Source organism: Cynara cardunculus (genome assembly GCF_001531365.2).
Source record: "Cynara cardunculus var. scolymus isolate 2C chromosome LG 5, CcrdV1, whole genome shotgun sequence".
Lineage (NCBI taxonomy): Eukaryota > Viridiplantae > Streptophyta > Magnoliopsida > Asterales > Asteraceae > Cynara > Cynara cardunculus.
In genome coordinates, this window is record NC_037532.1 from 1864663 (window position 1) to 1877787 (window position 13125).

A 13125-nucleotide genomic window follows, 5' to 3' on the forward strand; every position below is an offset into this window, starting at 1 on the left:
TTTAGTATTTTTGAACGACAATGATTCGTCCTCACGTTGTTATTCCTTTTTTGTTTTCAGAAAACTTTATATTATATGACAACAGTACGTATAGATGTGTAGCTCGTTTCATTTTWAAAATACTATTTTCATTTCTAKCTCAAATCATTAAACAAACTAAATCGAACTATGTTATAGTTAGTTTTATTCTGCTCGATATACTGGCTGRCTAATGGTTTCTCGCTCTAACCTACCAAAACTATATCACGCACATCCTTTATGACCATTGAACAACTTTGTGACTTGTAAGCTGATAATTTTTTTTTTATCAAATGTAGTGTTACTCAACTGTTATTTGGTTCGATTATAACAATACATATTTTATATATTTTCTTTGACCGAGAGTTTTTAAAAATTTGAACTTTTTAAAAACATTAGTATATCAATTTAATTGACCCAAAGTTGTCATTAAACTGAAGAGTCGTTTACCAAACGCTTATAAGCAAAAGTCACCACTCTTACTTGCCTTATGAGATGAGATACTATCGGCTATCAAAATGGAATAATGGTAAGTGTTTATAAACTGGTAAATGTTTGTCRGGTAAGAGTAAACACTCTCATTTACAGGGTAAGAGCATCTCAAATAGATTATATAAAATACAGAAAATGAGAATTTTGTACACTATTTTACTCAAACAGATTCTCTATATTGTTCTAAAAATAGATAAATTASAGAAAGCTCAAAGTTTATAGAATTTTTTTAAAAATTAATTTGTGGAGAGATAAATATATTTTTTTATCATTTCTAAGAGTTGAATTATTAATATTATTTAATATAAATTATTTACTATAAATTATTTTTATAAAAAGTTTTTGATTATAGATTTATAGAATATAATGGATATTAAAATCTCTAAAATAAAGAATCTGTTRGAGTTAAATATAATTATTTTTAGAAATTGTGATTTTTTTTTTGTTATCTATTTTAAAGAAATTATAAAAAATATATTGGAGATGGTAATTGAACCGGTAAGCATTTACCAACCTCTAAATCAAAGGGACTAAACTTGTAATTAAGATATACTTGCGTACCAATTGTACAATATACGAAACTTGTATATGGATCTCGGGTCTATAAAACCAACCTATCTTTTAGGTTTTTATACACCAGGGGCATGTCTCTTCTATTCATTGAYGCATGTTCTCGAGCAAATGGAGACATAAGATGAATTTAATCGTATTTTTGTTTCTTCTATTCATTGTTSATTGATTTAATTACAAGAAACAAAGGGTTGTTTAACAATTGTCAGAATGGTAAATAGTTGTCTGGTGTAAAATGATTAAGAAACTCTCATGATATAGTGTAAAATAAAATATAATTGTGCGTTAATTCTTTACAATTAAATTAGAGATTGAATGATTAAGGAAGACTCAAGATATAAAATCATTCAGAGAGTTTTAAAACCATTAAGAAGTAAAAAAAATTACCGAACAAAATTCATCTCTTAACAATTCAGATGTTGCTTTTTAATGGAATTATTAAGAGTTAAACAAACAACCCCTAAGAAAAATATTAAAATAAGATTTGAACCCGTCCCTAGAATTTTAGCATCCAAAGACCTAAAACAACTTATTGACTTATTCAAAAGAGTTTAACTTCTTCAGAAACTCCTTATTATCGGTTTGACACAGGTATAAATTGTTTATCCAAACACTCAAAAATGCTTATTACCGGTGCCACACTAGAATAAGTCAATAAGTTGTTTTTATAAGCAAATCCCAAACGCCCCTAAGTTTTAAGAATTTGTAACAGAAAAACTGTTAAAATTAAATGTAATTTTTTTAAAGATTTTAACTTTTACTCTCTATTTCGAAGAAATAATGGAAAAAGATACTCTGAAAGATCTAAACTCGAAGGCAATCCCGCTTACAAACATGAAATGTAAAAAGAACAATAACGACAACAACGAGAATTCTTTCAAATATATTATTAGCAAAAACGTGTAAAATAACGTTTTTAAGTTTTTGTCTTCGATTGTAATATCTGAACAAGTAACCAAAGTATATCCATACGATGAACGTTTCTGTTATTTTGTCCCTACAAACGTTTTATCAATCGATTAAAACGCAACAAAAAGAGCACGTCAACAGGCGTAAAAATGCATTAAAATACAACAAAGTTTAGTCTGCTTCCTATTTAGTGTAAAAATTGAAAACTTCTTTTTGTAATCAATGTAACAGAGTTTCAAAATTTTCTATTTTGTACATATTTTGACTGATAACCATCTAATCTTGTAACATCTGATAGCATGGAGATACCGGTTTATAGAAGATCTATAGCAAAACGAAGAACAAACTTAACATTCATGCCATAAAATGTTACTACCCCCATCCCAAAATAAGTGAAAACGACATTTTGGGATTGGGGGAGTAAAAAAAATCTTACCCAGTAAGTGATGACGATAACTCTTACCACAGTTAGCACTTACTGGGTAAGTTGTTACATATGATGTCATTTTGGTAAACTAAAATCTCACAGGTAAGTAAGCGATAGTGTTGAATTTTACCGTTAAGCAATTAAAACCATGTTTTAGAAAAATACCTCGACAACGAAGCACATCCAGATTTTATCCCCGTCAGGTTCCGTTACGCCTTTCAAAATGGTGAGGCCCAAGCTCCTGATGGCGTCGGCTATCTCGAGAAAATGAACGCCTTCCTCGCACATCATCTGCAAAAGAATTCTCCGTTTTAGATCGAAATCACGAATGTTTCAAGATTTGTACCATCGATTGCCGCCATACCTCCACCAGCATTTGCCCGTTCGTACCAATGTTTTCCACGGTTACCGGACAAACTTTCAGGTGATTTCCGACCTCCATCGCCCAACTTGACCCTTGCTCGTGAACCCAAGATCCTCTTACGCCGGTTTCCTTTCCGAGCAACTACAAAATGCTAACCGAATCAGAATACCGTATGTCAAACACCCCAGCCCAAATGGAAGCCAAGTGTCCGTTTGGTTTGAAAGATTTCCTGTATTTGAAATCCCACCGGGGTGGTTGGTATTTCACGTATATGACAAAAAACGAAAAGTCGTACCTTCGATTCGGCATATTTATCGATTTTGTCGGCATGTTTAGTAACACACTGCATGAAAAGCATGTGGTTGATCGTTCGTTCCAAAAGCGAATCGATGCTGCACTGTGCCATAACGACCCATTTCAATACGCTTAAAAGTTCCAAAAAGAGCAAAATGCATTTTTTCCCGATCGATGTAACAAAGTTTCAAAATTTCCTATTTTATATCCATTTTGACCGACAACCTACTAATCTTGTAACATTTGATGACCTGGATCCCATTTTTAAACGTTGTTACATTAAATAGGAACCAAGACAAACTTCGATGTATTTTGATGCATTAAAGTGATAGTATGTGCAAAGAAAGTTACCTTCGATCCGTTGGGCACGAGCTCACGGAGTTCCTTAATGCGATCCTGAATAAGTTGCCGATCCCGGGGACGAGGCCGGCCGCTTTCACCCGGTCGGGCCCGTTTCTTTCCAACGTTAGCCGGTTCTTGTGACCTTGGCTCACTACACCTACTATGGCTTGCAGACGAGAACCCGAGCGACGAACCGTAAGTTTCGGTGCTCGTCAGCATGTCGTCTTTTACAAGAAATGGACTTTCAAACGAGTAACAACCCGAACCGCTAGTTTGCATATCGTTTAAAGGCGGATCTGGCTCGACCCACTTCACTGGGTTACTAAATTCGCTATCGGTTTGGCAAACGTTAGCCACAACCGCTTCTAGAAGATGTTCAGGGCCCGAATTTGGTGTCAATAGATTGCTACCGCCCATTCCCAGCATCTCGTCGGCAGTTCGCCAAACGGGGTTCTCGGTTTGTTCACAAAACGCTGGTCCTAAAGCTTCGTACAACTCACATCCGGCAGGAAACTTAAAAGACGTTTTCAAGGCGTTCATGGCGTCGGTATCGCTTTGTGATTCTAGATTTTCATCTGAGCTTATTAGCATATGGGGATTCAAAGAAACGGGCATGCCTAGTTCCCTATTTCGATCAAGATCTGATATCCTGTTGATTCTAAAGTTCACGGAAGTATCGGCATCATTATACGAACTAGTGCTGCTAGGTATGCATCCCGTTAAAGAGCTTTGTAGCTCGAGAAAGATCTCTCGGATGTGATTCACAAGCTTCAAATCCTCGGAAATCTGCTCATTTCGGGCGAATGGAGAACGAGGAGTCAAAGATTTTAAGCGGGTAGATCGAGGTGAAGACAAAAATATCAAGATTCAACACTTGTGTTGATAACGATACCAAAATGAAGGTTTTTAAATTACGTTACTTAAAATAGGAATCTTCTTACATTCTTTAACGAGCCAAGTTGTACGACTCCATGAGGAACGACGGCTACAACAACGAACGTCTGCATAGCGAGAAACCATCGATTTTATTTCATGGATAACAACCTATTCAAGAACGAAAAATATATATTCTTGACTAGATTATTTCATAATGTGTTACCAATATGAAAGTATTATAGTATTAGAAACCAAATGGTCATTGGTCCACCAGTATCCTCGTTAACCATTCATCTGGATGGTATGCGCATATGCATACAAGTAATTTATAAAGAACTTTCCTAGTACATGCGCACATGCATAGAAACCAAAAAACAACTTCAATACCTGTATGCACATATGCATATCGTTAATGGTTACTGGAGTGTTCGTCAGTTTTTCATTTTTGGGGGGCTTTTTTCCCAAACCTACTCTCTTTCTCTCTCTCTCTCTCTCTCTCTCTCTATATATATATATATATAATATACTTCAAAATAATATAGTATTAGAACAATTATGACCAAAAAGGGAAGAGTCAAGCGGGGTTCTTTACAGAAATAGCCGCTCTACTCATTGGGTAAAGGTCAGATTCGCATATATCTCAGTATTTTTCGAGTGGAATATATTGGGTTCGTTTGTTCTGGTTTTGAATTTACTAATTATGTTCATATGGAAACGTTAATGGTGAAGATTTACGACATACCCTGATCCCAGCTGCAAACTGAGTTTTCCATCCATCATAATCCTATAAAACACGAAATTTCAATATAAATGGTGACAGATAACGCATCATCACGAGGCCGAAAGACCACAAAAACATTATATAAGATGAAGTTTTTGGTACCTCAAAGGACAAACATGGATCGTTAACGATCTGATCTCCAGAAAGCCACAGATGTTTATCCGTAACCGCAACCTGACCAACGATTCTGCCAAACGAAATGTTAGTAAAAATGAAGGAATTAAACATAATGAGCGGAAAACCATAGGAAGGTCTTGCGCATAATGCTAGTTCGAGAATATCCTTTTCGAAATAATGATAAAGACCAAAAATACCCTTTTCGATGTATTGACATACCCTTCCCCAAGAGAATATCTTTGATACGACATCTTTGCAACCGCTAGGTCGAGAAGGTCTTGCGCATAATGCTCATCCGGCAAATTATCGAACCGTTTGCTCCCTGAAGGATCATTTTTGTCATAATAAGCATCTTCGCAAGTCAACATCCTACAAGAAGTTCATATCACGGGCAATAGTGAACAACCTAAGGCGTATTATTATCTTTAAACACAAACGGTATGTCTTCATGAATAATTCTTAAATTCACTCCCGAAACTTTAATACTTTTATCGTCAACCCTATAAATCCCACATCAAAAATGTGAGAACATGTGGACCCATCAGATTACTCTCCAAAAGAGCCCACGAGGAAAGAAGTGAGGTTCCAAGATGCTAAGGCCAATTCACCAATCAAATATATATATACACACACACACACACACATATATATATATATATATAAACCATCGGTATATAAGATGCTAAGGCCAATTCACCAATCAAACAGCTAGTTTTGAGATATCTACAATCAAAAATCAGAACCGTATATAGAATCTATTGAAACGAAGACGATAACATATGCAATTATATAAAAGAATACAAGTAACAAACGGATAAAAAGAAATATTTGAAATGATCTTACATTCGAGCTTGAGGATCGAGTTTCCAATAGACAGCGTAATTCCAATCAGCGTTAACACAAAGAGTCTCGAGTGCTTGGTGTAATGCACTAACTCCCATCTTTCTTCTTACCAAGTGAACAATTTTCTAACCAACTTCCTACAATAGCTTCAACCCTCGAAAAAACCAAAACCAAACGTACCCACTAAATCCCACTCGAGACCTGAGTCTTAGTGAGATGTACGCAAACTAGACCTCTACACCAAAGATTAGAGCAACCGTTGACCTTTTCCCCAAAGAGTACAATAGTTGTTTCTTTGAAGACCATAAACAATACCTCACTACCAAAAATCCAAAACCAAACGCACCCAGTAAATTCCACTCGAAAGCTGTTGGTGAAAGTATGTAGGCCAGACCTCTATCCCAAAAACGAAAGCAACCGTTGACCTTTGCCCCAAAGAGTAGAACAATCGTTTCCGTGAAGACCACGGATTATAACCCACTACCCAAAACCAAAGATTTACTTGAAAGTTGGGTCTTAGGTGAGATGCATGTAGCCCTGACGAGGAGTGCAACGGTTTCTGTGAAGACCCTGGACTATTGACCTCACTCTACCTCCAACGAGTGCGGCAGTAGGGTAGAGCAGTTGTTTCTGCGAAGACCCGGAACTACCCTAAAGAGTAAAGCAGCTATATCCGAAGTGACAGTTTGTCCAAAAAGCAGAGCAGTTATTTCTGTGAAGACCTGAACTACCCTTAAGAGTAAAGCAATTGTTTCTGAAACGTCTTTGCCGCAAAAAGTAGAACAGGTTTTTCTTGGAAGACCCAGACTAATTTCACCACCAAACTAATGAATTATGACTCTCAAAACCTCCAAAAATTGAAAACCTAAAAACTTTTTTTTCTTTACCCTTTTCAGAACCCTAGCTGCCTCTGTAAGAACCTCTGCCTGCCTGTTTTCTCCGTAGCCCTGCTCGCCGTTTTATTGGTGGCTCCACTGTGAGAAGAAGCAGACGATCTAATCCCATCCTCTTTCCCCCAATTTCTTGAAACCCTAAACCCTAAAAGAAACTTGCAATTTCTTCACAACTTCACAAACTTATATCAGATGGGTATTCAGAAAGATTAATCTTTGAACAATTCAAGAAACGCTCCATTTGAATTCAAGAAAAACTTTAAAAATGGCAGTCAAGACCCCTTTTGTGGATTTTATGATCAACCCTCAGTTTCCCCCAATTTCTTGAAAACCCTGAACCAGAAAAGAAGCTTACAATCTCTTGACAAATTCACAAACTTATGATGAGATGTCAGAAGATTAATCTAAACCCTCCATTTGAATTCAAGAAAACTTTAAAATGGCAATCAAGAAACTACAAAAATGGACTCGTTTTGTGGATCTTATGATCAACCCTCAATTTCTTGAGAACCCTAAACTCTTCAGAGATTCACAAACTTGTAAGATGGGTATTCAGAAGATTGATCTTTACACAATTCAAGAAACCCTCCATTTGAATTCAAGAAAACTTCAGAAATGGCAATCAAGAAACTATAAAAATGGAGACTTTTTTGGATCGTATGATCAAACCCTTTTAAAGAATTTAACTGATATCAAACGACATCGATGAAGGGAATACAAAAACTGAATCTTTTTGCACTTCTCAGCATTAAACTTGGCTTAAATGGTTTTTGAAAAGGTGATGAAAGACTTGATGTTTATACACACAGAAAGTAATAATAAGGATTAGAATTTGTGTTGGGGAGTTTCAAACTTATAAGCATAGAGCGGCTGTTCTTTGTCTCAATCAARTTTTGTAACCCACCCTCCAACTTCTAAAAAGTTGCCAATTGGCACAAAAATTGAAACCATATTGACCTGGTTCCATAACGGTATTTTTATAAGTAAAAATTGTAGCTTTTAAGGGACATTTGGTTAGAGGTTCCGTACGTCTTGACATAAGGTTATAATTCTAACTTTTTAAGAGTGGCAWCTCACTGATGGCACAATGCACATGTTTAAGTTCGTCCTCAATGRAAAATAAAATGGAGCATCTAACAACRCTTTTGCTTTCGAACTTTATGAGCAAGGCGTTGGAGGTCCCATTCCTCAAGTTTATCGTATTAAGCAGTCATTAACGGGATTAAGAGCATCTTCAATAGATTCTTCAAAATGAAGAAAATAAAGAAAATAGAGATTTTGAACCAATTTTAAAATATTTCCTAAAACTATTTTCAAATTTGAGAAAGTGAGAAATAGAAGGTTTTTTCTCCAAATATGGAGGATACMTGAAACTTTGAAAATAAATATTTAGAGAGATATATAATATTTTAATAGATAAATGTAAATATCTTTTTGGATATTTTATCTTTTGGTTCTTCATTTTGAAGAAATTTTGAAGAATCTGTTGAAGATGCTCTAAATATAAAAGAAACTGTTTGCTTTTATATAATATCATGGGCTCATTCCYTACAAACTCAAAGTTTCATTCCAAGTTAAATTGGGGAAGGAAATCTCATTCCTTGTCATTTTCATTCCTCTGCATGAACCAAACAACCCATAAGTCATCCATATTTGAGTTATTGTACAAGAACTTTAATTCTTCGCTTAGATAAATATTACTGGTAAAAGTATATCAGACCCACAAAAAATTGGTTCCTATAAGTCACTCTATTGTAGAGTTTATCAAAGTTATTAATTTGAAGAGTTGACAATTGTAAAAAACAAAAAAGGGTTCTTATAAGAATATATATAGGAGATGCCTAAGCTGCGTTCAGTACAGAAAACATGATGRGACATGATAATATAAAAACTGTTGTCTCATGTTTGGTGCTACGTTAAAACAGTATCAAGATAAACAAAAGACAAGATTGATAAATTACTAAACTACTTATCAGATAAAACACTAAAGTTTTCCAAGAATGATGAAACACCTACAATGTGTGTGTGTGTGTCTATGCATACAAAATCTTTTGGCTCTCTACACTCATCATCTTTTGTGATGTATTGAGTGGCTTTTTATAGATAGAATCATTCTTATGGCAAACAAAATGATGCCTCTTGTTAGAAAAATGCTTCCCATTTCCCATCATCTTTCTTACTCATCCTTTCACACTAAAACCTATTCACCAATGATTTTCATGCCTAAAAGTTATGACACCAACAAAACACCTCAATCAGGGTTAATGACTCAACAGTCTTTGGGTTACAAACCGATCTTGATACCTTTTTCAGTTGTAATTGTTATTGACTTTTTATCAGTTTAGATCTGAAAAAATTATCTTATATTCAACTCTTGGTCTAATTGTATTGTATTTAAACCTTTTTTCCAGTCATTGTATATACATACGACCAGTTATTTATGAAGAATACAACTACTGTTTCAAATCATGTTATTGGACAAACCCGAATACAGATTCATGATCATAGCACGACTCCAAACAAACATGTACAAAACACCATTGACAATCTTATTTGGTTTATGAACCAGGTAAAAAAAAACTCAAACGTTCTAATCGTAAATTGCTTAACTTGAGGGTTCATTTGCTATATAATATTTATATACGACAAATAGAATTAATAAACTCACATTTKGTGAGGTTTGAACCTCTGACCTCCAAAGAAGYTAAAGACTCGCATACCGCTAGGTCAAATGTTTTTTGGTTCCTTTGCTGTTATTGTTATGTATTTGGGTTTATATTAATCAATCAGAAAAGAAACCAAACATCATAAATATGAAATTTGATAGAAAAAGGGGGAAATCAAATGATAGTTGTCGGAATTTGCATTAGAATTATTAAAACTTGTCTAAAAATATGCCAAAATGTCAATTCTCAAATTGAAGCATGAGATTAGAAAAATGTTCGAATGTTCCTRTTTTCCTAACAAATAATCATATTTTATGTAATTATTTGATTTAATCGGACCCAAAAAAAWTTAAATTATTTCCCATTTTTCATTTATTAAAAAACTATTAATTTTTTAAATAATTTATAAAATAAWAWTAAAAAATAARATTAATTTTGAAATGTTTTGACACTTACCCGGATAAGYGTTTACTGAGTGACACATTAYCTTACCGGATGAATATGATAAAGACCAATAATCTTACTCAGTAAGAACGAAACAAGGACCAAGAGTCTTACCCGGTAAGTGAACGCGACCACTAAATGCTTACCGGGTAAATAGCTGCATACGATGCCGTTTTGGTGAGCTAGAATCTTACCTGGTAAGTAAGTGATAATGTTGAATTTTACCGGGTAAGTGTTTGGTAAACAACCCCTAAGATTTTGTTTTTACTTTATATTATTATTATTATTTTAGTTTGGATTTAAAGATAAGTTAATATAAAGTTATGACGTCATATGAAACAATATATAAATAATTTTGAATGAAAATAAAGTATAGAAAAATAAAAAGTCAATAATTTATAAATATAATTAAGGRTTGGATGGCATGGTTAGTGATGCTAATGATGATGGACCATTTTTATGTTTATATATAAAAAAGATGTAGTTGAAATATAATTGCAATCATAAACTATAATCATGCCATGCTTTTTATTATTATTTTCTATTTTTTAATTCTTCTCGTCGTATTTACTGTGATCGTTACGTTTCATTTGCTTTGCATGATATAAYCCGATCTTGAATGATATTATTAATATAAAAAAAGAGGACGATTCTTACTATGGTTAGTGTTTATCGGGTAAATTGTTGCATACGATACCGTTTTGATGGACTAAAATTTTACCTGATAGGTAAGTAATGATGTTGAATTTTACCGGTAAGCGTTTGCCCATGCAAGCATTTGATAAACGGTCTATATGTTATTCATKTATTGTATGTAGATGGATCTCATGAAAATATACACTCAAAAAGATCYGTTTCAACAATTTTAGACGTAATTGTAATGTTTTCAAATCAAGGAGATTATCAGTCTCCAAATTATAAGTGAGTTAGATAAAACTAAAAYCTCAACCAGTGATTTATTTGGACACCAAGTTTTACAAAAAATATCGTATTTGATGTCAAATCACTCTGATAGAGGGACCAAATCTTATACCAATTGTTCAGGTTCAAATTCAAGGAGGAATAAAAATCCTCTTGTGGCCACGGAGGTTCAAATGCGGTGACTCCGGGCTATCTGCAAAACAGGTGGTCACCCTGAGATTAATCGACTCGTATAGCGGGTTGGATATTCAGGTTAATAAAAAAAATCTTATATCAATTTTAGTGTAATGAATAATAACACACCAAACTTGGTATAACACTATTCATTTACACCAGAATTTTACATTTATTGTATTGTTCATTGGAGTAACTTTATTATTTGCACCAAATTTTATACAGAGCTTTTTTCTTTTGAAGTATATAGAATTTATACACTGCAAATAGAACAAATAAACTCACAGAGATGCGGACACAGTAGCAAAAGGGGGGGGGGGACCCCAGTCAAAAAGTCAAAAAAAAATCATAAGTTAAAATTTAGGTTTTACATGATTTACCTTTCACTTCCCCCCATTACATTTTTCCACGGCCCCCCACCCCAATCGAAACCGTTACTCTAACCAAAAAAATCTACTGATACCGATAAAAAAAATCAAAAAAGTTATTCGAAATCAAAAAAACACAAAAAATTCTCTCGAAATCAGCCCAAAAACTTTAAAAATCCCTCGAAACATTGTAATTAGGTTAAAAACATATCGAGCGACTTTGCGGGCMTTTAGTCTACCGTAAAGGTGATCCCACTAGACAAAAATCCTGGATCCACCACTAAACTCACACACCMTTCTMATWTTTGATGAGGTTTGAACYTGTGRCTTYCTAGGAGGCCAAAGATTCACATACCGCTAGAATAAAGACCCTTTGATAAAATTTATGGATTCTATATTACCCATTGGAGATACCCATAATAAAATAAGGAAATGTTGCTTTATAAGTAAAAGATGATAGATTTGTGTATGGTAAGGTTAAGTTGGGGAACCCAAATCATAAAAAGTAGATTTTGAGCATAGCTTTTGAGTAACATGTAATCTTGGGAGGGTGACTCTTGAGTCTCCATGCTTATGAGTGGTGTTTGATTCTCTTTTCTTTCTTTCTTTCTTTCATTCTTTCTTTCAAATAAGTCAATATGGATGGCTTCAAAAGCATCTCACATTTAATATAAACTTCCTTCTTTCATTTTGTTTTAGTGTGCATCTACTAATCCTAGTGCCCAYTATTGCTCTTTATTTCATATCAGATAAATTCATCTAGTTTAGTACTGGAAAGTAAAAAAAGAAACTGATACGTAATGATCTACATGTTTCAAAATCATCTCACGACTGCTTTCATTTTTGTTTTGTGTATCTACCATATCCTAGCGGCTAGTGCTCCTATTTGTTTTCATATCAAAGAACATCAAAATGGTCATTGTAATATCTCGTTCAGTATCAGAAAGTGGAAAAGAAACGACATCGGTCCACATGTTTGGATGCTATCAATGAGTCACACTCGTGTCTCTAGAAGGAAAAGATTTGTTTGGTTTATAAGGGAAATACAGTGGTTATCAGAACAAACATTTGTTACGACAACGTTCTTGATGTTAATTCTCATGTGTTACTCTTTGATTCCAAATTTAGAAAATAAATGGAACACTTTAAAGGGTATTTTAGACATTTTGATGTCAATTTCAATGCTCTCATAACCAAGGATAAAATAATTCAACATGGTTCGTAGTAGTTGTATCTTTATCACATCAAACAGGCAAAAACGTCATATTCATCAAGTAGATGATTATTTTTCTCGAACGACCAAGAAAACCCGTTTGAGMGGTGGATCTCTCGTCACATGTTCGTTGACGATATTCGAATTTAATATCTTTTACGTTCTTCCGATCCAAAAGGATCACAAATACTCAACAAACCATGGTGTTATTGACCAAAAGCATCATATTTGTCAAGTCCTTCATTATAACCCCACAAAGGAATCCAAGTCTAAAAGGTATCCAATGACACAATATTCATATCGAATTTGGTACCAAGTCAAAATCAAACCAAACAAAACTAGTGAATCCCATATAAAGTAAGATTTGTGGATATTATATATATGTCGACCATAGGATGTCTTTGGTAGGCGAA

General features: G+C 34.1%; 1 protein-coding gene across 2 annotated transcripts; it reads right to left on the minus strand.

Moving 5' to 3' along the window:
* Nucleotides 1–1865: 1865 nt before the first annotated feature.
* Nucleotides 1866–7691, minus strand: LOC112512054 (transcription factor EMB1444-like). Of its 2 annotated transcripts, none has more exons than XM_025117847.1 (10): nucleotides 6034–7691; nucleotides 5410–5559; nucleotides 5176–5260; nucleotides 5035–5076; nucleotides 4358–4417; nucleotides 3426–4202; nucleotides 3076–3177; nucleotides 2781–2921; nucleotides 2582–2707; nucleotides 1866–2077 (listed from the first exon to the last, which is right to left on the minus strand). In XM_025117847.1, the coding sequence occupies exons 1-10, from the start codon at nucleotides 6129–6131 to the stop codon at nucleotides 1997–1999; spliced, it is 1662 nt and encodes a 553-aa protein (XP_024973615.1). In that variant the 5' UTR covers nucleotides 6132–7691; the 3' UTR covers nucleotides 1866–1996. The 2 variants fall into 2 exon arrangements, with proteins under 2 accessions (XP_024973615.1, XP_024973616.1); XM_025117848.1 differs by lacking the exon at nucleotides 1866–2077 and adding an exon at nucleotides 2084–2313.
* Between the last annotated feature and the right edge of the window lie 5434 nt (nucleotides 7692–13125).

Excerpts from the sequence above, each read along its gene's own strand:
- LOC112512054 (XM_025117847.1), bottom strand. The coding sequence starts at position 6,131 with ATGGGAGTTAGTGCATTACACCAAGCACTCGAGACTCTTTGTGTTAAC. Across the intron at positions 5,261-5,409 it reads AGATATTCTCTTGGGGAAGG|AATCGTTGGTCAGGTTGCGG; the intron begins GTATGTCAATAC and ends TTCGTTTGGCAG. Across the intron at positions 2,078-2,581 it reads GGATGTGCTTCGTTGTCGAG|GGACAAAATAACAGAAACGT; the intron begins GTATTTTTCTAA and ends AAACGTTTGTAG.